The 25,070-nt window shown below is 32.9% G+C and overlaps 1 protein-coding gene and 1 long non-coding RNA gene across 3 annotated transcripts in view; one reads left to right on the top strand and one right to left on the bottom strand.

Annotated features, from left to right (window-relative positions):
* Nucleotides 1-25,070, bottom strand: part of LOC148946291 (uncharacterized) — a 40,553-nt gene that overhangs the window by 7,072 nt on the left and 8,411 nt on the right. For both annotated transcript variants that reach the window (XM_089098354.1, XM_089098355.1), the window contains exons 2-5: nt 13,788-13,861; nt 9,722-9,855; nt 2,060-2,292; nt 552-754 (exon numbers count right to left, since the gene is read on the bottom strand). In XM_089098354.1, the coding sequence (XP_088954480.1) occupies nt 552-754; nt 2,060-2,292; nt 9,722-9,855; nt 13,788-13,861 (644 nt within the window). The remainder of the gene's footprint in view (nt 1-551; nt 755-2,059; nt 2,293-9,721; nt 9,856-13,787; nt 13,862-25,070) is intronic.
* LOC148946289 (uncharacterized) overlaps nt 10,159-25,070 on the top strand; it is a 97,908-nt gene continuing 82,996 nt past the window's right edge. The window contains exon 1 of the long non-coding RNA XR_016142612.1: nt 10,159-10,327. This is a non-coding gene — a long non-coding RNA (uncharacterized LOC148946289). The remainder of the gene's footprint in view (nt 10,328-25,070) is intronic.

The raw sequence follows: 25,070 nt of genomic DNA, 5'->3' as shown, positions 1-25,070 counted from the left end.
ATTAAAACCAAAATACACCCACAAATTTCTATTGTACCAAATAATTGTCTTGTTGTATTACATAGTACCCAGAACTCTCAGTTGGACGTAAAACGGTGCAATTGTGCCGCTTTGGCAACACTGATCCAGACCGTTTCAAGCAGCTAACCTAGGCCTCATAACCGCTGACGTCGTTTGCGCCTTGTGAAACGCTATAGATAAATAATCAGACTTGCAGGATAAGTAATTTTGATATACTCGCATGCACTAAAAGTTTTGTGTTTTAGTCTCTTTTTTGTTTGTTCGTTGTACCAAACACAGACAGCTTAAACGGCCAATATCACATTAGTCTTCCATTTATTCTAACTTTATGTTGATTGCATTTACCGTCAAGAGGAAACTTATATTATTTTGATCCACAGTACTTAATTTAAGAACTCCACTCACATTTTTTTTTTTTAGGCCACTATCGTTTTGTCTAACTTCTCTTTTTCCGCTTTCAAGGCTTTTCAAATTCACTTTCCACAAAGTATATTATTTTATAATGTAATGAAAATATTCTCAGTACTTACTTCAAGAGCTTCGTTCACATATTTTTCCAAAGCTATCGTCATATCCTGTCTAACTTCACTTTCTACATTCGATATTACGTCCATACCGACTTCTAGTTGCACATGATCCTTGGCCCCTGGTGCAGACACCATTAAGTTCTCAAAATGTGGAGACAATGCTTCAAATCTAATAGGCTCTAAGACCATATTTGAAATTTTCATCCCTAAAAAATATAACTATCTGGATAAGTATGTAAGACATGTTCCTAAAGTAAAAACTTGGTTGTAACTAGGACGATTCATGATGGCGTTTGATTGCAGGATTCGAAAGATTTGAAGTAACACATTTCGTTAATTTCTTCATTTAACAAACCATTGTGGGACGGTGAATCGGATTTATAGTTTTGTGCTTTATTTCTATATGTTCTTTTAAATTCCTGAATGGCAGTTTAAACCGTTCTCGGCATTCATGGGTTCTTACTTCAAACTTGGTAGGGAGCGATGTGTTCCCGTCCATTGTTGGCAACCACTATTTGCTAGTTGGACGTTAATGTTTCCTCTAAGCTGCAAAAAGATGTCGGTAACAAAGCTAAGCTTCTTGAACGAAACAAACATTAGCTTTACTTGTTAAGATTTGTTTAGTATGAATAAAATGTTTGATCAACGATTAAATTATTGACAACGATTGTAATACCATAAGTGTATGTATGCTGTCTTTCTTCTTTGTCTGCAGTTTTTAAAGATGCCCGGCAGCATCAACTACTGAATGATAAAGATAAAAAGACAATTTTTGTTTAAGAAGTCACTTTCAAAAACATAAATCCAAAATAGAAAACAGACTGATTTAGAATAGAAAGTAAACTGAGTGAAAATTATTGGAACTATAAACAATGGCAGCCAAGACTAATTTTCAACGAGAAAGGGGGATTTTAATTTTGATCTCTTCATTTTCTAATTTAACCTAATAGTTTTTTTTTAATTGAATTTATCATAGAAAACATAAAGATAGCAGGTACTAATATAGATGAATAAATAAATTTTAAAACGAGTAAAAGTTAAATTGAATCTTCAAGTCAAACTTAAAACAAACAAAAATTACTAGAAAAAGTAGTTTGGCTACTGACCTTTTCCCCCTTCCTTAACCGTAAAAAACTTAAGCTTGTTACATCATTGCAAAATACCAAAACTTGTTGAGTATAATTATACTGCCCTTTGATGCAATTTAGAGCTTCAGGCCTTGCCGCAAAATCCTTTCTTTGAGAGAACAGATATACCTTAACAGACAACTTTTAACAAACATCATTTCTTAACAATTGAAAGACAGAAATAACTCATTTACAAATGTGAGACCAGTGTGTTTTCAGACTGAAATGCTTGCATTTTAGGGCTAGCTGTTGTATTTCAAAATTAAGGTTCGTTAACAAAGTAAATTTCATCGTTCTAAGGAAGAAGTAGAATTAATCGAGAATTCAAAATTTGAAGGTAATAAACGGTTATTTAACGTAGGCAGAAAAGGCTTTTAAGCTTACCTTGTTCTTCTGAAATAAAATTGGCAGAGCCCCTGCATGAAACTACGTGAAGTTGAACACTAAATGCTCCGAATCCAAAAACAGGATCACCTGCGTATACAGTACCATCTAAGTAGTAATCGCCCAGAATACTCAAAGAAGGTAGGGACATATTTAACTCTAGAATGCCGTGGTCCAAGTTAGTATCAACTGAATCAATGTTAAAGTAGGAGTAGCCTCTGGATTTCGTTTCGCTAAAACAATAAATTGAATTATGGTCAGTTAGAGACCAATAAAAAGAGAGGATAGCAAAATCCGAGGGGCTGCTCACTTTCCACTACCTGGTATATATCTCGAAACGCAACGTATACCGCACAGTTTTACAACGCATGTCACCGCTTCCTCATGCGTGGCATAGCCCAAAAACACTTGGCTCAGTTCCACTACACTGGACACACTTTCGCCATGGTGTACGTGATTTTTGAAAGTTGGCATCCCCTCGGCGAAAGCTTTTATGCTAAGATTTTTATTACAGATAGCAAAAACTAAAACTTTTTAGAAAGGATACAAGAATCTGCGACGCTGCGAGTCATATTTTGTCTGCAATAGATTTTTTTTCCTCAGCATTAATTATTAAAAATTTTTATTATGGCCAAGTACTAGAGCTCTTTATGGTATTCATTACGTGATATCCAATTCAGTTCCATAAATTCCTGTCATGAACAGAAAGTTTAGCTGCGTGTAACCAATATTGGGCGCTATTACTATACAGGACAGTCACTATACACACTGAGGACATTTATAGGCGACAGGTCAGCTTCGTTCATTAAGAGTTACGTCTTCAGTTAACATCTTGCTATCTTTTTTATTGTTGACGTTGCTTGCATTTCGTTCAAGTCATGGAGAGAACATACCCTTGAGTCAGTTTTTAAGGGCTTGTTTTATCAAGAAAGTCTCATTCCAGTTTATTTCTTAATATAAACATTTTATTAGGGAACGATTTTAGCTTTGATTAACTAAAGAGGAAAGGGCGTAAATTCGTGTTTTATTTATATACCAAGGACATCAAAATGAACTGTTTTTTTACTCCCTCTTAGATTTATTCATTCCTGAAAACGGGAATTTTCTGCGATTTTTATTTTGTTTGTTATACTACTATTAACATTTCGCTCATTTTGTAAATTCTCTCCTTTATTTCCACACTGAATTTTGAAGAGAAAAACTCTACTATGTTTGGAAACTTTTCCTGTTAACACAAAAAGCCAAACCGTGCGATTTCACCACACAATTATAGTCAATTTTCGACGTAACACCTTAGATTAGGACGGACAAATAACGGACATGACGGACAAATAAGACACGTTATATGACGTTTGCAATTAGAAGACGCGGGATCTTGCCACCTTCATTTGAAATTTGTTTTACTTTTGGGCAAGATTAAAGAAGAAAATTTACATCAAGACTTTGAATGAAATTTATCAATGAACTTTTTCTGAAAATAATCTAGTGAATGATCCGGAAGTTCATTATTTTGCGAATGACCCGAAAAGTTATTTATTTTTTCGTGTATAAATATACTAGTTTCAATTATATTATTTTAGTAATTCTACTGATGACGGTCACTGCATATGTGATCGAAATACCTGGACTTTTGTACCTGTTTTTTTTTCACTGTCTAAATATATGGAATCATCCCCATTTGAAAATTTATTTGTTAATTATAGTCACGTATTTTAACGATCAACCAGTCGGTGAAGCCATTTGATATTCAAGAAATATAAGCTAGTGAGAATGTGTCAAAATTATGTAAGAAAAGTAATATTTTCGAACCAGAAGAAAAACTGATCCTAATGAAATGCAAATAAGTAACCTGAAGGGATAAGTGCAAAAAAATGTATATTTTTAATTGGTATTTTTAAAATATTTTCCTGTAGGTAATTCAATTAACTAAATATTTTAAGTGTTTATTTTTGAAGAATTTTAATAATAACCAAATTAATGTATGGTTTTGCATTATAGCTGTTCAATGTTAAACATAGACAACTATAACATGGAACATCACAACAATATTCATTGAACATATTTCTTTTCCTCGTTTGAAAACAAGATATGAAGGTTATATTCCTGTATGCAATCAGGAGAGCTATTTTTTCTAGAGCTCTATGATTACTTACTTTTTTCGCTCATTGTTTGCTGATTTTCTCACAGAATTTCTTTATTTTTAAACTTTACGCCCACTAAGTGTTAAAGTTGCATGCCTGAATTGAACATCTTTTACATTGAAAACTGGCTTCTCGGCTTTATCTATTTTCTTTTAGAGTTATATGGCTGTGGAGTTTTTCATTTGAAGAATCTGTGGAGTTCACTTTGAAAAAACCATTCATTCCCTTTGCAACCAATTTAAGGAATGAGAAGTTGCTAGTCCAGCAGGTCCTTATCATTCCTCAATTTGGTGGAAAAGGAAAGAAATAATTCCTTAATAAAAAAAAGTTTGTTTGTTCCTTGTTAGTTGGCAAAAGTTAGCATCATTCCATAATAAATATAGAATGTGGGGTATGAACTTAAACGAGATTTTCTTGATAAAACAGGCCTTAAAAAGACCAAAGGCGGAATTATAGCCGCCAAATGACTTTTCAGAATATTTTATCTAAATTTTTCTTAATCAGGTGTTTTAAATTTGAATTTTCTAACTATTGGCTAATTAAACACTAAAGCAAAAACCATACATTCTAAAAGAAGTCCAAATAGTCAGTTATAGAGCACCAAGATGGTTTATTTATTGCTATAGGAGGGGGGGGGAGAGAAAACTTACTTAAGTTTTAAGTCAGTTGTGATTTGGTTAACCGAAAATTCAAATAGAGAAAACTATATGTCAAAAGCTTTTACTTATTAACCCAGTGCATTTAAAACATAAATATCAGCTGTCGAGATAAACATTTGTCTTGTAGGTGAATAGCCTGTACCCGTGAAGCCGCAGAACTTCCTGGATTTTTCCTAGGCTATTTTTTCGTGCATTCCCGAACATGGACCTTCTGAAAAAACAACTTTGTGCCTGTATATGAACTTCTCTTTTTTCAAAATACAATACAAATAATTGCCACTTTAGATAAGTTTTATAAATTTCGCCAGAGCGATAAATATTTGGAGAATGTATTTATATACCGATTGTTTTCAAGGTATTATCTATCTAAACAAATAATATTTAAGTAAATAGTCTCCTTGAATATATTTGTCTCATAAAAAAATAAGTAAACACAAAAAAGCTGTGAAATAACATTAGTGCCCTTTTGATGTAGATACTGTTTTGCAATTATTTCAAATTGAAACCTTTTTAATGTAATATGAAAACTGTCATCATTTTATTGATGTTCATTTTATTGATCATTGGGCATTCAAACTGTCTAATTAAAAAAAAACACTAATTTATGATAAACTATTTAGAAACACAATTTTTTCAGTTACAGTACAGAACAAACTTGAAACTTGAAATGAGTAGAAACTAGTTATAATAAAGAAATGAAACCTTACACGAACAAAAATTAAAACGGAAAATAAATTCAGACTTAAAGCAAACAAACAATCGTGATTTTAACAACCCCTAAAAACCTCCAAAAGGTTGGAGTGTCATTTGTGGTCAGGGCACGAATTAAAGTGGCATAGGTGGGGACAGGGTCCTATTTTAGCTGCTTCAACTAAACACACAAAAATTTCTACAGACAAAATAATCCCTCATTCTTTGATTTAGAGACGTCACGAAACACCTCTGAAAACTAAAAATTTAAAGCGTTCATATTTTGAATAGTGATCTGACCAATAAGAAAAATTCTCAAAAAGACATATGAACAGAGACAAAACAGACAAAAAAAAGTTTCGACTTTCGAAATTAGGGGCCCCTTAGTCGGGCTAAATTACATAGAAAAGTTTTTTAATGGAAAAATGGAATAAATAGGCATACAAGGCTGTATTGAGGGGAGGGGATAGGGGTTTGAGCCCCCCTAAATTTCTAATTGACTCATAAAAACGTAACAAAAATACAAAAAAAAAAGATTTTTGGTGTTTTTTTTTTTAAGTTCCCTTTTGTACACTAGCTCCCCCCTTGAAAAATATCCCTCTTCCCAAACGAAAATCCTGGATACGGCCCTGCAAACACCATATGTTTTTTTCCCATTATACTTTTTCTATCTGTATGGCTATATCAAAGACTAAAGTTATCTACCTTAATAATAAGTACTGATCCACTAATTCATACAACTAATAATTTTTTGGATATATTTACGCTTATTCAAAATTTTTATCGCCTCATGGGATCTTGGGGCTTATTTTGAGCTTTTCAGTAAATTAGACTGAATTTATTTGCATTACCCTGATTTCAAGTAGCCTCATATTTGTTTTCAATAGCTTTAGAAATAATCAAACACTTCGTGGTAACGAACTTTAAGTAAGAAGAGACACGCCTCAATAGTAACCAAAACTCCAAAACACGGAATTTTTATACCTACAAGTATATAAAAAGAATCGGATTATTATGCTGAGTCAAATAAATAAGCTTCATTAAGTTTCATGTTACCTATCGAAGGCTACACGCCTTAGAAAATTTACCTACTTTTCACAAAAAGGGGGAGACCCCCCCCCAAAAAAAAGCCAAAAAATCCCAATGTAATCTACACCATCAAATTCAGCGTATTAGAAAACCCAACTGTAGAGGTTTCAAGCTCCTATCTGCAACAACGTGGAATTTGTATTTTTTGCAAGAACAAAAATCACGGATACGTGTTTATTCCCCCCCCCCCTGGGTGATGGTATTAGTCCAGTGGTCCTAGAATATCGGGAGATGGCTTATTTGAACGGCAACTTAAAGTTCCAGTGCTCTTTTTAAGTGACCCAAAAAATTGGAGGGTAACTAGGTCCCCTCCCACGCTCCTTTTTTCTCAAAATTTTTCAAATAAAATTTCGAGATAGACATTTTATTCAGCATAGTTAAAAGGCCCAATAACAATGCCTTTGGAGATAACTTTACCCCACACAGCCGCAAGGGAAATGTCTTTAAATTATAAAATTTGCCCATTGTTGACGTGTAGTATTTGTTACTGTGAAGTATGTATACATTTTCTGGGAGAGAGGGCGAAATTTCCACTGGTTCTGCTGGAGGGTTTTTTCATGGGGAGGATTTTCAATGGGGAGGGAAGTTTCCAGGTGGTGAACTTAAATTTTATCCTAGGGATATTAGCCCGAATGCCAGTACAGAAATCTTTTTATGTGTCTTGCTTTCTCTTTTCCAACTTAATTTTACGCGTGGATATGTTAAGGGTAATTGTCCTGGGTAGACTTTCACCGGGACTGAAAATGTCTAGAGGGTGTTCACGTGGAGAGGGGGATTTCTCCTTGGAGGTGGAGCCAGATTTCCTGGTATTATTTAAAAAAAAAGATCAAAGATTGAGTAAAAAAAAACTAGTTTCTTCAACTGACAGTAAGGAGCACAACATTAAAACTTGAACGAACAGAATTTATTACGTATATGAGGGGGATTGCCTCCTCCTCAACACTTTGCTCTTTACGCTAAAGTTTGAGTTTTGTCCCAGTTCTTTAAGAACGACTTCCGAAACGCAAAGGTTGTTTAATTGGAACAATAAGAAGTTTTTTTTTAGTACTATAAAACTTAAGCGTGAAGAACGAGGTGTTGAGAAGGGGGCAACACCCCCTATATGTAATAATTATGCTCGTTTTGAGTTTCAATGCTACTTCTTACTTTCAGAAACTACGTGATATGGTGAAGCTCTAACACCGATTATGGAATATATACTTAATTTTTAATGATTTTGGGTAAAATTCAGTTAGGACCACCAATTATCTAGAACTAATCACTAAATTATCCAAGACTGATCGGAAAATCAAAACGGTTATTTGTATAATTTTATGCCCTTGCCCATTGTGCAGCACGGACCGTGTCATTCCTGGAGCCATACATTTGGAATTTTTTGAGCATGTTGATGGAGTTAGCTCCCTTCGAAGTAGAGTCCTGTGCCATGTGCGTACCGAAACTTTTGATCTATGATTGAATTAACCTACTTCTTAGTTTATGCAACAATTCGTTCTATGTCCTGAGGCAAGGAAAAAAAAATAGTATATAGGAGGACATATTGCTTTTTAATATTTCAGTGCTATTGCTTTGCCAAGGAAGACCTCGTACATATTACAAAACAAGCACTGCCAAAATGTTACTCCAACAGAAAAAGCAAGACTTTCTTTGCGTTGTGGTGAATTACAGAGTTTTTTGTGAGGTAGAGACTTAATTTCCAGTGAACCTTGAGCTCTATCTAGGCCAGTATAGAAGTGACTCTAGCCACCCCTTGGAGGGTACCATCGATAATCTTAGGGGTAACATAAATCATGAATATTCGTAAGACATGCGCAAAATTACTAACAGTGTAAAATTATTCATTTACGCTTTCTATTAAGATAGATACCCTTAGTCTTCGACATAGCTTTGGAGATACAAAAAGGAATAGAGATCGTATTTTTTTTTCAGCCATGCTATGTAAAAACAACCCTCAAGCTTTTAATTTTCTTGTGGATTCTTATGGATTCTTAATTGGCTTATGGATTCAGACACATTTTTGTAGATGGGGGCTTGAAACGGTTTTGATAAGATTCTTCGATTTTAAATTTGACGGTATGATATTTCTTAACGATCCCCCTCATTTTGATGATTATCCCCTTTATTTAAATGAATTAAATATCTCAGACCCGTAGCTTTTGATGACTATATTCAAACTCAATGTATTTTACATATGTGAAAATATTACAAGAAAGTTTTTTTTCGACGCATCTGCTGTAGACAAAAATCGTCTTTCTGTAGAGTTTAGCTACCATTCCCACAAGCCACTAAATATCAGCTCAATATTTCAAACTGTTTAACGATTTTATTTTAGCCTACAATTGGTCCTTTTTAGAAAGAAACACGTTAAGCAAACAATTTTTGCTTCATTATTTGCAGAAAAACTGTAGTTAACCTATTTTGTAGGCACTTCCATCATACGTTGCCCCCCCCCCTTAATGTTCAAATATATAGCCCAAACCAAATATTTACTATGGGTGTTTCTGTTACAGAAAATAATAATTGTCTTTCCACTAAAAAATATGTATATTTGTCCTTCAATAGAAACTTGCTGAAGTGTGAGGCTCTGCCGGTCTAATAGTGATTTCTGGGTTTTTAATTGTTTTTCTGTAACATATGCTACTTAACGTAATAATTCCAAGCGGTTTTTGACTAGCAACCTAAAAATAATCCACGAACCAAAAATAAAGCAACGCTTCTACAGGACTTATGTAAACAAAGGCAGTTGACCTATTCTACAGGACTTTTATAAACAAAGGCCGTAGGGATATTTTACAGGACTTATGTAAACAAAGACAATAGACCTATTTTACAGGACTTATGTAAGCAAAGACAATAGACCTATTCTACACGACTTATGTAAACAAAGGCGGTTTACCTATTCTACACGACTTATGTAAACAAAGGCGGTAGACCTATTCTACACGACTTATATAAACAAAGGCGGTGTACCTATTCTACACGACTTATGTAAACAAAGGTGGTATACCTATTTAGCCAATGAATAACATAGCCTATATTAGAAGGGGGGATTCACATACCTCCTCAAAAGTGATCTAGTATTTTACCTTGTGTCAACAAAGATATCCATTACGTTATCAGTCAATGCCCCTGCTCGATCACGGCTCAAATAAGGATCCATTGGTGGTATCTCTAAGTTCTGAAATCCTTCTTTCAAATTGTCGATAAATGACTGAAATAACTGTAAAAAAATATGATATATGCTATTAGTAGGCTTGAAAATTCACAAGGATCCATACACACAACATATCTTCGGTAAACGGAAGAAACCACATATCTGCCTTTTATTCCATTGCTCAACGCGGGGAATTAAATTCACGAGATTGAAAACAAAAAAAGAAAACAGGAAGTTTTCTCGGAGGCAGACTTTGAACTTATGCTGCCGATTAAAGAAATCTTAAGTCAGCGCGTGTATCTTGAAGTAGTCTTCGAGATAAATCAACCAATATTAAACAAACGGATGAATTAAAGAATCCTAAAACAATCAGAATGATCAAGTGAATTGCGATAAAGTGATCAAGTGAAACAAGATTTGGTACTTGTCCCTTTTTCAGAACACAGCTAGGAATTTTGATCTGCAAGATCTGACAAAAACCGGTATAGGTTCCTGTTTTTGGAGACAATTAGCTTAGGCTCAGTGGAAAATCTACGTTGTAGGTATATTTTAATTAAATATTTAATATATAGAGTTGGTATTTGATTAAATTAGGTTATATTAGGTTACATTTTGCATGCAGCCCCGTTATATTTAACCCTGCCCAACCCTCCTTACTGTGCGAATATATGACCCAAATTACATATATCCTATCCATCTCCCAATTCCCAATGCGTCTCAATTGTTTCAACCCGTGTACCTGGAAGTTGAATCAACTTGGGTGTGTTCTCAACTGATAGATAAGAACCCGACTGATGGATAAGAACCCAAGATTAAAAAGAATGATCAAGTAGTTATCATTCTTTATATGAAAGGAAATTGCCACAAAAAGTGGTAGGACTACCATCCCCTAAGCCCTCGAAATAAATAAAAAAAGAGTTTCTCAGAAGAAAGTAAAAAGTGGCATAATAACTTAAAATGAACAGAAACTATTTGTATATGAGGGAGGCTGTCCTCTCCTTAACCCCTCGTTCTTTACATTTAAGTTTGATTTTTAGTCCCTATCCTTTAAGTATAATTGCTCAAACACAAGAGCCCTTTAAACACAAGAGCCCACAAAGCACTTTAAAACATTAGTGTAAAGAGTGGGAAGTTGAGATGAGTAATTCATGAATCTATACCAACATTCATTTTTTAGAGCTTCGGTTCCTGTTCGACTGAGTTGCTCTTTACTTACAGATCACTCCTAAGAACTGTTAGACCAAAGCATTCTTTGCGGCTTTGCCGAAAACACAACATATTTTAAACATTTTTTCAATTATAATCATAAGACTGAAAAATCCGAAATTTTCTTGTCTGTTTGAGCTTCTTCTCATTGTTCTTCTCAAGAACAACAAGTTAGAAAATCAGTGAGGAATTTAGAATTTATTCACGTCTGGGTAGCGACATCAAACAGTTCGTGATTGTAAGTAAGGAGCGACATGGGCTAGTGATAATGAAAAATCTTAAAAATAGAACTTCCATAACAATATTTATATCCAAGAATTGGCTTCTTAAGGTGATTCCGAATACTTTAAATTCATTAAGTTTGAATTTACCAACAAAAGTAGTGAATCCGAGAAAGTTTGTTACATTTGAGAAAAAGCGGCAAAAAAAACCGCAAGAACGGTGAATAATCTAGACGACAATTGCAACATCAAATTCAACATATCCTATTGCAGAGTTTTCAAACTCCTACCTACAAAAATGTGGAATTTCGCATTTTTTTTCCCCGATAAGAGAGATTACGTATGCGTGTTTTTTTTTTTTCTCCGGGAACAATCGTATTGCACCAATGTTCTAGAAAATCGGAAAAAGAGTCACTTGAAGGGACACTAAAAGTTCAAGTGAACTTTTTAAGTATCAAATAGATTGTGCCAAAAAGATCTCTGGAAAGAAACATGTCGTCGTCTTCTGGGCGCTACGATGAGCCTGGATGCGGGTTGAACGTGCAACAAGTAAAAGTACAAGCCACAAAGAAGTTACGCTTCCTGCAATTTTGTGGTACAAAACAACAAAATTGGGAAAATTTTTATTATTCCTGCTAAAGCTTTTTGGCCTATAGCCCTATACTGCTGCAACACAACCTGTAATGCTCTTGATCCAGAGAACGCTAACTGAGAGTTTCAGGCCAAACAGAAACCCAAGATAAAACACGTCCCCCTTTTCCACTGTAAAACCTATCTGTAAATCGTTGAAAATTTACATTATTTATCACTCTTACGCCGAGTGCCAAGATATTCATACCCCGGACATATAACATATAACATGTTATGTCCTATACACATGTTATACCAACATATAAACATGTTCATGTTATACCCGGTGGCATATACGTAGAACGTTTCTCCTAGTTTTAGTAATATATTTGTCTAAAGATTTCGATCAGATCTCTAAAGGCTACAAAGATGGGATGGTTTACAAAAAAAGGCACGAGGGGGGGGGGGTGTGATTACCCCGGTAACTTTAACTCTTTAAAAGGGTATTAGAAGTTTAATTTACGTCAAATTAGTCCCCTCTCAAGTATCTAAGACCACACACTCCCCACGAAGTGGCCAGAGGCTAAAATAACCTAATGTAGGTATTTGGCCGTTTACTAAATAACGCCAGACCATTACCTCTGACTCTTTTCAAATGCATAGGGAAAACCATTCCGGTTGAAACCACCCATTCGGTTTTTAGCTGGCATACATATGACAGTTTGCCTTTTGTAGAGTGTTTGGTGTCGTTTCATGATTTTAGCTGTGGTAATTTTTGTTAATTCTGACATGATTTCATTGTGAACTGTAATTTCTGTTTGTTATATAAGCTAACTTCTGATCTATTCAGGCTTCGGAACCATTTTTTATTTCTGAAAGAAAGAAACTTTCTGTCCTAACTGAAGATCCATAAAGTCAGATCAAATTTGTTTCATAAAGTTTGGTAGATTTATTGCTCAAGGAATGTGTATGTTTGGAGGGGCTCTTTTTAGCATTAAATTAAAAAAAATTAATGATAATACTACTACTACTAACAACTCACCACAGCACCAAGCTCTCTGAGGCCAACAATGCTGCGCAATATTCTCCTCCAGCCCGATCTATTCAGAGCTTCCCTCTTTACACCCTCCCAAGGAGTTTCGATTTCCCATAAATCTTTCTTTACATCTTACCACCCCAACTCTGGACGACATGCTTTCCGTTGAACCTTAGATGGTTGGCTGAAAAGGACAATCTTTGGCAATTTGTCATCCTTCATCCGCAGAATGTGCCCTGGCTATCTCAACCTTTCTCTCATTACAGCCGTAGGAAACAGGATTGAACCACACTTTCCGTACAGCCTACTGTTTGAAAGTTAGGTACCCAAAACTAACCATAGGAAATTTTTCTGGAAAGCATCTATAAATATTCCTCTGGTTTTTGGACTGCCCATGCTTCAGAACCATATTTGATTACTGTCATTACTGTAGCTTCCAATATTCTAATCCTGCTTCGCAGACCTATCTTCCTATTCTTCCAAACTTTTTTCAACTGTGAAAAAAACTCCCAGAGTCTTTACTATTTTACTTTTAACATTTTCACGGCACCCACCGTCTTTACTAACAATGGTACCAAGGTACGTCAAGCTGTTCACTTGATTGATCTTTTTGTTACCCAGCGCCACCCTTTCATCTTCACGTATTCTTAGCCTTAGTGACTTAGTTTTCTTAACATAAATTTTCAAATCTATCCTGGCACCCTCAACTCGGAAATCCTCTTAAAGATCATTAATATTGCTCCCACTTTTATCTAGGATGCTTGAATCATCAGAATAATCTAAGTTCAGGAAAGTTTTTCCTCCCTATTTGATTTCGTGTTATCCAGTGCTTAAATCATTACGAAATATAAAAATCCTCAAATATCATAACAAGATAGCACGGATAATATATATAAAAAAAACATGAAGATTTTACCTTCAAACGACATGCAGTGTTTAAAGTATAACAGATAATAGCTTATTACCTCTTTGAAAAACGCATCAAGCTCCGTGTCCCCACGGTCTCCAGAAGGCCAAGACCACCACCGATCAGCTACATCTGAAAGAAATAGGTACACATGTGATATACAAGATAATGGGTTGAAATACAAACAAAACACAAATACGCAAAAACGGTTCTACTGTAGCTCACTGTCGTGAAATTTTCTATCCTTCAACCCAGACCCGCAAAGCTTCCCTACCAACACAACGACCCACCACACAACTTTGACCAAATTACTACGATATTTGATGTTGAAGGGCTTTTGATACCACAAATTACAAATAGGCTGCTAAAACTTTAGTATGAGTGTGTTTAAAGTAAAGGCTTCGGCTGAAGCACCCTTTCTGTTTCTGCTGAAAACCCAGTAATTGATCTGGCCATAATTTGACCTTAGGTACCATGTCTTCCTAAACAGTGAGGATATACAGAAAGTGGAAAAAACTAATTGCGAGATGAGTGAGTGGATAATACAAAGTCATAAGTAAAATCGTTTTAGTTTTCATATCGGGTACTTTCATATCGAGTATTTGGCCTTTGGCCAAATTTTCGAAGATCACCTTAGGTATCATGCCTTACTGACCAGCGGAGAATTTACAGAAAGTGGAAACGTGTAATGGTGAGATACCAGTTTAGTTTTTATACGGAGGATTTGGCCTTGGGCCAAATTTTCGAATATCACCTTAGGTCCAATGCCTTACTGAAAAAAGAGGATATACAGCTAGTGGAAACGTGTGATGGTGAGATGAGTAGGAATAATAACCAGAGTTATGAGTAAAATCGCTTTAGTTTTCATATACAGTATTTTTCATATCGAGTTTTCGGCCTCGGGTCAAACTTTCGAAGATCACCTTTGGTGCCATGCCATACTGAATATACGGGGAATAGAAATGTATAACGGTTGGATGAGTAACGGTGGATATACTGGGAATCGTTTTAGTCTTCATATCGAGTGCTTTCATATCGAGTATTTGGCCTTTGGCCAAATCACCTTAGGTATCATGCCTTTCTGATCAGCGAGAATATACAGATAGTGGAAACGTGAATGGAAATGTATAACGGTGAGATGAGTGAGTCGAAAGTCTTTTTTTTACCCAAAACAGTAAGCACTCAGTGCTTGTCATAAGAAGGCTATGAATTAATTCTGTTTAGTTTTCATATCGAGTATTTTTCAATGCTAATTTTTTCAGTACTCATTTTTGCAATGTTCAAATTTAATACTGTTATTCACGTTTTATTAATCATTTATTGTATTTTAAGCAGTGACAAAAAAAAAATAGAAGTTAAATAAGAAGAAGAGTTTAACAAGTAAAAAACTATCAACTCAATTGCCTTACTAAAATCAACTCTTTTTTACTTGACATTTTGCTTCAGAAAACCGGTGCTAATCTTGTAAATCTATATTTACAAAATCTAATACATTCCATGTGTGTCCTATATGCATTACTGAAGTGTTACCGATTATCGAGAAACTTTAAGCTATTAATGAGCACTCTCTCACGAAGATATTAGGTGCAAATCCCTAAGGCCTTATTAATACTTTTTTCTGACTAAAATCAGAGACCCTTGAACACAAATACCTGATAGCTGCTACCGTTCACGATACTCACATTTTCTTTGGATTAAATTTTAGTCAGAAGAATTGGATTGGGCTATCAGAGACGCTAAATTGTGGCGAAGGACGTTTGGATACAATAATAAAAGTCTCAGTCTGTGCCAAGATATTTCAAGAAAGAAGAAAGGAGCTTGCAATACTGTATAGATTTTTTATCTATATCAATACTATACAGCATATACAGTATACTATACAGTATATCAATACTGTATAGATTTTTCAAAGATATGAAAGATATTTCAAGAAGAAGAAAGATTTGAAATATCTGTGCCAAGATATTTCAAGAAAGAAGAAAGGAGCTTGCAATACTGTATAGATTTTTTATCTATATCAATGCTATACAGTATATACAGTATACTATACAGTATATCAATACTGTATAGATTTTTCAAAGATATGAAAGATATTTCAAGAAGAAGAAAGATTTGAAATATATGTGCCAAGATATTTCAAGAAAGAAGAAAGGAGCTTGCAATACTGTATAGATTTTTTATCTATATCAATGCTATACAGCATATACAGTATACTATACAGTATATCAATACTGTATAGATTTTTCAAAGATATGAAAGATATTTCAAGAAGAAGAAAGATTTGAAATATCTGTGCCAAGATATTTCAAGAAAGAAGAAAGGAGCTTGCAATACTGTATAGATTTTTTATCTATATCAATGCTATACAGTATATACAGTATACTATACAGTATATCAATACTGTATAGATTTTTCAAAGATATGAAAGATATTTCAAGAAGAAGAAAGATTTGAAATATATGTGCCAAGATATTTCAAGAAAGAAGAAAGGAGCTTGCAATACTGTATAGATTTTTTATCTATATCAATTCTATACAGCATATACAGTATACTATACAGTATATCAATACTGTATAGATTTTTCAAAGATATGAAAGATATTTCAAGAAGAAGAAAGATTTGAAATATCTGTGCCAAGATATTTCAAGAAAGAAGAAAGGAGCTTGCAATACTGTATAGATTTTTTATCTATATCAATACTATACAGTATATACAGTATACTATACAGTATATCAATACTGTATAGATTTTTCAAAGATATGAAAGATATTTCAAGAAGAAGAAAGATTTGAAATATATGTGCCAAGATATTTCAAGAAAGAAGAAAGGAGCTTGCAATACTGTATAGATTTTTTATCTATATCAATACTATACAGCATATACAGTATACTATACAGTATATCAATACTGTATAGATTTTTCAAAGATATGAAAGATATTTCAAGAAGAAGAAAGATTTGAAATATCTGTGCCAAGATATTTCAAGAAAGAAGAAAGGAGCTTGCAATACTGAATAGATTTTTTATCTATATCAATACTATACAGCATATACAGTATACTATACAGTATATCAATACTGTATAGATTTTTCAAAGATATGAAAGATATTTCAAGAAGAAGAAAGATTTGAAATATCTGTGCCAAGATATTTCAAGAAAGAAGAAAGGAGCTTGCAATACTGTATAGATTTTTTATCTATATCAATACTATACAGCATATACAGTATACTATACAGTATATCAATACTGTATAGATTTTTCAAAGATATGAAAGATATTTCAAGAAGAAGAAAGATTTGAAATATCTGTGCCAAGATATTTCAAGAAAGAAGAAAGGAGCTTGCAATACTGTATAGATTTTTTATCTATATCAATACTATACAGTATATACAGTATACTATACAGTATATCAATACTGTATAGATTTTTCAAAGATATGAAAGATATTTCAAGAAGAAGAAAGATTTGAAATATCTGTGCCAAGATATTTCAAGAAAGAAGAAAGGAGCTTGCAATACTGTATAGATTTTTTATCTATATCAATACTATACAGTATATACAGTATACTATACAGTATATCAATACTGTATAGATTTTTCAAAAGATATGAAAGATATTTCAAGAAGAAGAAAGATTTGAAATATCTGTGCCAAGATATTTCAAGAAAGAAGAAAGGAGCTTGCAATACTGTATAGATTTTTTATCTATATCAATACTATACAGTATATACAGTATACTATACAGTATATCAATACTGTATAGATTTTTCAAAGATATGAAAGATATTTCAAGAAGAAGAAAGATTTGAAATATCTGTGCCAAGATATTTCAAGAAAGAAGAAAGGAGCTGGCAATACTGTATAGATTTTTTATCTATATCAATACTATACAGCATATACATTATACTATACAGTATATCAATACTGTATAGATTTTTCAAAGATATGAAAGATATTTCAAGAAGAAGAAAGATTTGAAATATCTGTGCCAAGATATTTCAAGAAAGAAGAAAGGAGCTTGCAATACTGAATAGATTTTTTATCTATATCAATACTATACAGCATATACATTATACTATACAGTATATCAATACTGTATAGATTTTTCAAAGATATGAAAGATATTTCAAGAAGAAGAAAGATTTGAAATATATGTGCCAAGATATTTCAAGAAAGAAGAAAGGAGCTTGCAATACTGTATAGATTTTTTATCTATATCAATACTATACAGTATATACAGTATACTATACAGTATATCAATACTGTATAGATTTTTCAAAGATATGAAAGATATTTCAAGAAGAAGAAAGATTTGAAATATCTGTGCCAAGATATTTCAAGAAAGAAGAAAGGAGCTTGCAATACTGTATAGATTTTTTATCTATATCAATACTATACAGCATATACATTATACTATACAGTATATCAATACTGTATAGATTTTTCAAAGATATGAAAGATATTTCAAGAAGAAGAAAGATTTGAAATATCTGTGCCAAGATATTTCAAGAAAGAAGAAAGGAGCTTGCAATACTGAATAGATTTTTTATCTATATCAATACTATACAGTATATACAGTATACTATACAGTATATCAATACTGTATAGATTTTTCAAAGATATGAAAGATATTTCAAGAAGAAGAAAGATTTGAAATATCTGTGCCAAGATATTTCAAGAAAGAAGAAAGGGAGCTTGCAATACTGTATAGATTTTTTATCTATATCAATACTATACAGCATATACATTATACTATACAGTATATCAATACTGTATAGATTTTTCAAAGATATGAAAGATATTTCAAGAAAATTATTCAACGAAATGTATTAGAGACCTCTATGATGTCCCTTGTTCATCCCATCTCCGTAAGCTTAGAATACTATCTCTAACATATCGTCGCAAACGAGGAGATGTGATTACAGCATACAAGCTCCTAAATTCTGAGGATACCATTCCTGGCCTTTTTCAACCGGACAATTAAAACAGAACTCGAGGTCATTCTCAAAAGCAATTCCGAAAACCAGCCAACACCAGACTAAGGAACAAGTTCTTCTCAAATAGAGTTGTCAGCTTGTGGAACTCCCTTAGTGAAAAAACAGTAACCTCTACCAGCGTGGATGCGTTTTAGTCATCAGTGGATAGAGAGTGGCTCAACAAACCGTGGTGCACCATTTGGGACGCCACAAATGATGATTAACTATCATCACTGAAGCTGGCGGACACAGGATTCGTCCTATCGCTAGCAAGTGCGATTTAAGGTAATTTAAGGTAAGAAGAAAGATTTGAAATATCTGTGCCAAGATATTTCAAGAAAGAAGAAAGGAGCTTGCAATACTGTATAGATTTTTTATCTATATCAATACTATACAGTATATACAGTATACTATACAGTATATCAATACTGTATAGATTTTTCAAAGATATGAAAGATATTTCAAGAAGAAGAAAGATTTGAAATATCTGTGCCAAGATATTTCAAGAAAGAAGAAAGGAGCTTGCAATACTGTATAGATTTTTTATCTATATCAATACTATACAGCATATACAGTATACTATACAGTATATCAATACTGTATAGATTTTTCAAAGATATGAAAGATATTTCAAGAAGAAGAAAGATTTGAAATATATGTGCCAAGATATTTCAAGAAAGAAGAAAGGAGCTTGCAATACTGTATAGATTTTTTATCTATATCAATACTATACAGTATATACAGTATACTATACAGTATATCAATACTGTATAGATTTTTCAAAGATATGAAAGATATTTCAAGAAGAAGAAAGATTTGAAATATCTGTGCCAAGATATTTCAAGAAAGAAGAAAGGAGCTTGCAATACTGTATAGATTTTTTATCTATATCAATACTATACAGCATATACATTATACTATACAGTATATCAATACTGTATAGATTTTTCAAAGATATGAAAGATATTTCAAGAAGAAGAAAGATTTGAAATATCTGTGCCAAGATATTTCAAGAAAGAAGAAAGGAGCTTGCAATACTGAATAGATTTTTTATCTATATCAATACTATACAGCATATACATTATACTATACAGTATATCAATACTGTATAGATTTTTCAAAGATATGAAAGATATTTCAAGAAGAAGAAAGATTTGAAATATCTGTGCCAAGATATTTCAAGAAAGAAGAAAGGAGCTTGCAATACTGTATAGATTTTTTATCTATATCAATACTATACAGTATATACAGTATACTATACAGTATATCAATACTGTATAGATTTTTCAAAGATATGAAAGATATTTCAAGAAGAAGAAAGATTTGAAATATATGTGCCAAGATATTTCAAGAAAGAAGAAAGGAGCTTGCAATACTGTATAGATTTTTTATCTATATCAATACTATACAGTATATACAGTATACTATACAGTATATCAATACTGTATAGATTTTTCAAAGATATGAAAGATATTTCAAGAAGAAGAAAGATTTGAAATATATGTGCCAAGATATTTCAAGAAAGAAGAAAGGAGCTTGCAATACTGTATAGATTTTTTATCTATATCAATACTATACAGTATATACAGTATACTATACAGTATATCAATACTGTATAGATTTTTCAAAGATATGAAAGATATTTCAAGAAGAAGAAAGATTTGAAATATATGTGCCAAGATATTTCAAGAAAGAAGAAAGGAGCTTGCAATACTGTATAGATTTTTTATCTATATCAATGCTATACAGCATATACAGTATACTATACAGTATATCAATACTGTATAGATTTTTCAAAGATATGAAAGATATTTCAAGAAGAAGAAAGATTTGAAATATCTGTGCCAAGATATTTCAAGAAAGAAGAAAGGAGCTTGCAATACTGTATATATTTTTTATCTATATCAATACTATACAGCATATACAGTATACTATACAGTATATCAATACTGTATAGATTTTTCAAAGATATGAAAGATATTTCAAGAAGAAGAAAGATTTTAAATATCTGTGCCAAGATATTTCAAGAAAGAAGAAAGGAGCTTGCAATACTGTATAGATTTTTTATCTATATCAATACTATACAGCATATACAGTATACTATACAGTATATCAATACTGTATAGATTTTTCAAAGATATGAAAGATATTTCAAGAAGAAGAAAGATTTGAAATATATGTGCCAAGATATTTCAAGAAAGAAGAAAGGAGCTTGCAATACTGTATAGATTTTTTATCTATATCAATACTATACAGTATATACAGTATACTATACAGTATATCAATACTGTATAGATTTTTCAAAGATATGAAAGATATTTCAAGAAGAAGAAAGATTTGAAATATCTGTGCCAAGATATTTCAAGAAAGAAGAAAGGAGCTTGCAATACTGTATAGTCTGTATTATAGACTAAATGTTGCACCCAGGTGACAAGTTGAACGTTCTGTGGATCTTTTTGTGCGTGGGAGTGGGAGGCTTGAAGCCTTAAAAATTGTAGTTTTGACCTAATTTATCTACATTCTAATGAGAGGTCCTTCGGAGATATTTCAAGGGAAAAGATTGGGGAGGAGTAGATAAATTATTCTAACCTCCCTTCATCCTAAGAAATGCTACAGACTAATCCAGCAATGTCAATTCTGTAGAATGACAACTCATATCTTACTTCATAAATACTACAAGAGGTAAATGAAAACATGCATACACCTGCAAAGACGAGAAGCAAAAACGAGGTATCCCTGACTCGTTGCAAAATTTGGCCAAGACCTAAATCAGCAGAAACAAACTTGGCTTTCACAGCAGAATTCTAGTAGGTCAGAAGGAAATTTGGAAAGAAGTCGTTTGTTTTTAATACACCTAAGTTTTGATCCAGCAGAACAACGAGACAAGTTGTGAACAACGTGACAAGAACAAAAACATAAATGTTTTTACTTTTATATCTTTAATAAATCAAATAATATTAACATTTTGATCAGTATATGTATATTAAACTGCAATGCAACTTCATTTGTATTTTTTTCAGTAAAGTGCAAATTATGTTCTGGCCTTGGGAAGGCATAGGGGTTTTGAGCCCAACTTATGTTAATTTATGCTCGTTTTGAGTTTAACTCGGTTATTTATTGTAGTTTCTGTTCGTTTTGGGTTTCATTTATTTATTGATTCTGATTTGTGGTAGTTTCACGCTTGGTAGATTATATGATTTTATTTTTGCTCATTTTTTGTTAAATAGAGTTCTTTACATTTCTTTGAAAAACTTATTTTGTGAAAAAAGTTTTTGTTTAGTTAATTTCTGACCGTTTTATGTTGACATAGTCTTTTCAGAGAAAAATAAAATGATACTTTAAATCTTTTCGTTTTTTTAAGAATTTATAGTTTGGCCTGCTATTTGTATGCTGGACAAAATTTTTCAGCAATTTTTAACAACATACACCCTCTTAAAAATCTGAACCCAAATAGTAATGTTTAATTTAGTTTCATACCTCCTCTAGTTGACCTGAAATGAAAAACTTGATACCATTCGCAAAAAAATCTGTTTACTTTCTTTTATAGCTTTGATACACTTACGCTATTTTGGTTTGGTTAAATTTTAAGAGTAGAAGTAGGCCCAAAAGTTTGAACATGATACCCTCAGTCGTTCTTGGGATACTCCTGAGATGCCTTATTGGGAATTAGCATTAACAAAGTGCATTTTGATTTAATCTTATGGCAACATTTAGTTTTTAAACATAAAGTCAAATGGGAGGGTGGGTGTTGGAGGGGGATTAGTTCCCCTCCAATTACTTTCGACTATTAAAAAGGCCATCATCACTTTCTATTTTCAATCGAATGAGCCCTTTTCGAAGTTCCTACGACAACTCCTTCGATACCAGGTGCCCTGGTTCAAACAACAACAACAACAAAAAAATAATACATTACACCCACATCGACCTTTACTATAAAAATTTGAAGCCTTCCAATCACTTTCGACTATTAAAAAGGGCACTAGGCCTTTTGATTTCCAATCGAATTAGCCCTTTTTGATCTTTTACAACACTTCCTATAAACACCTTATATGCCCCCAGGGCATAAATTTCAACCCTTACCCTAAGGGCTGTGAGGGTGGTTACCATCCTCTAAGACCTAATTTCCAGAACTTTCAACTACGTTAAACAAAATGGCTATCTGAAAATTTTGATTTGATGTGTTTGGGGGAATGGTGAACGTGAGAGGGGGGTTAGTTAATCTCCAATTACTTCCAACTATTAAAAAGGGCACTAGCCCTCTCAATTTACAATTGAATGAACCCCTTTTGAAGTTTTTAAGACAGCTCTATCGTTAAAAACCTTATATGCCCCCAGGGCATAACTTACAACCTTCGCCCTGGGGACTCTGGGGGGTTTTTCATCCTTAAATATCCAGAACTTTCAACTATGTTGAACAAAATCGTTATCTCTATACTTTGATTGAATGTGTTTGGGGAACTGGTGGGCGTGAGAGGGGGGGTTAATTATTCTCAACTCACTTTCGACTATTAAAAAGGGCAATTTCAATTTCCAATCAAATGAGCCCTTTCTGAAATTTCTACAACAGCTTTCTATAGTGTATTACGGTAATCACCTGGCAAAAAAAAAAAAAAAAAAAAAAAAAAAAAAAAAAAAAAAAAACTGTCTTCCTACCTTAGTAACTGAAATAAATGAGCACTTGAACAAGGTCTAGACCCTACTCATCCATCCAGTTCCCCAGGACAAAACAGTATAACCAATCCGACAGTCCGAAAATCAAGTCTAAAATAGAGCAAAATCAGCATCAATAAGCATACGTCAATGTTCCAAAACCAAGCTATAGCACCTTAAATCTACAAAAACATTATATTCCCAAGGTGATCGCCATTAATCGGGGCTCGTCAGATGAAAACTCATTGCCTAAATGGGTTTCGGCGCTTAAATTTCATTACCCAGGCAATTTGAGCGCGCCATGCAATAATCTGGCATACCCCTATACAGTGCCACCAATGAAATAAACATAAAAAAAATCCAAAACATCCAAAAAATAAAAATATATATCCAAAAAAACTTTTTTCAAACATTCTTAACCAACCTTGAAATAAAACTGACAGCCGAACTTCAACCCATTTAAATACACAAAAATAAATAACAATAGTCCTCCAACCGGAAAAGTTTCACTTTCATTCACATTCTAAGAATTAGATTCCGAGTATTCCACCCTAATCTTTACCACAAATGTCGCAATCCAATCCTCAACAACCGGGAAGATAAACCAATTCCGTCAACAAGTTACCGTAAAATATCTTTTAAGATATCTTGATAACTTTTATTATACTTATGTAAAAGCTGATTATACTTAAAACAAAGCTTTTTAAAGTGCCAAGCAAGTTTATTGGCGGAAAAACCTCTTATGATTAGCTTTTTGCTAAGTAACATACATCTATTTCTAAAATCGATGTAATTAGTACAAATTCTCGCATATCTAAATAGTTGGGAAAAATACGATGAATATGTTATATTTGAATGAATATTACTTTTTGGAAATGGAAAATTAACTATTTTAAAATTAAAATCGTCTGTTTTATTATATATTTTAAAATTTATTGTATTATTAGTTACCACATTAATCTCTAAATCTAGAAAATGGTCATATTTGCCATTTCCATTACTGGATTCCAGCTTTAAGTCTGGTGAATATGTTTTACTTGCAATCTCTAAAAAATTTGAACAATTTATCACCAAAAGGTCATCTAAATATATTTTATTATTTGAGAGAAAGTACTTTATATTACTTGGATTCATTTTATCCGTCATATAATCGTATTCTAAATAATTTAAAAATAGGTCCGCTATAACTGGACTGGCATTACCCCCCCATAGGAATTCCATTACTTTGATAATATAGATTGCCATTAAATTTTATATAAGTATTAAATAGAACAAATTCTAGTAGATCAAAAATCATATCTAGGCTATAACATCTTGAGCTAGTTGTACTATTAAAATAATTAGTCCATCTCGCCTTCTTATTATACGCATCAATTTTTAAAAACGGCAAATTAGACAAAAGAAAAGCTTTCTTAATAATCTTTTTTAAAATTATAAATACTAAATTAATGGGTAAATTTCATGCTCCCAGGGCATAACTTACAACCAGGGCATAACTTGCCCTGAGGGTGGTGGGGGGGATGGATTGTCATCCTTAAAGACCTAATTTCCAAAACTTTCAATTACATTGAATAAAATGGCTATCTAAACATTTTGACTGGATGTGTTTGGGGAAAAGACGGGCGTGAGAGGGGGGTTAGTTGCCCTCAAATCGCTTTCAACTATTAAAAAGGGCACCAGCCCTTTGAATTTTCAATCGAATGAGCCCTTTTTCTAG

Source organism: Artemia sp. Qi Xiang Cuo, chromosome 12, assembly GCF_049724085.1.
Source record: "Artemia sp. Qi Xiang Cuo chromosome 12, ASM4972408v1, whole genome shotgun sequence".
NCBI lineage: Eukaryota > Metazoa > Arthropoda > Branchiopoda > Anostraca > Artemiidae > Artemia > Artemia sp. Qi Xiang Cuo.
This window is presented reverse-complemented; position numbering and strand designations above follow the sequence as displayed.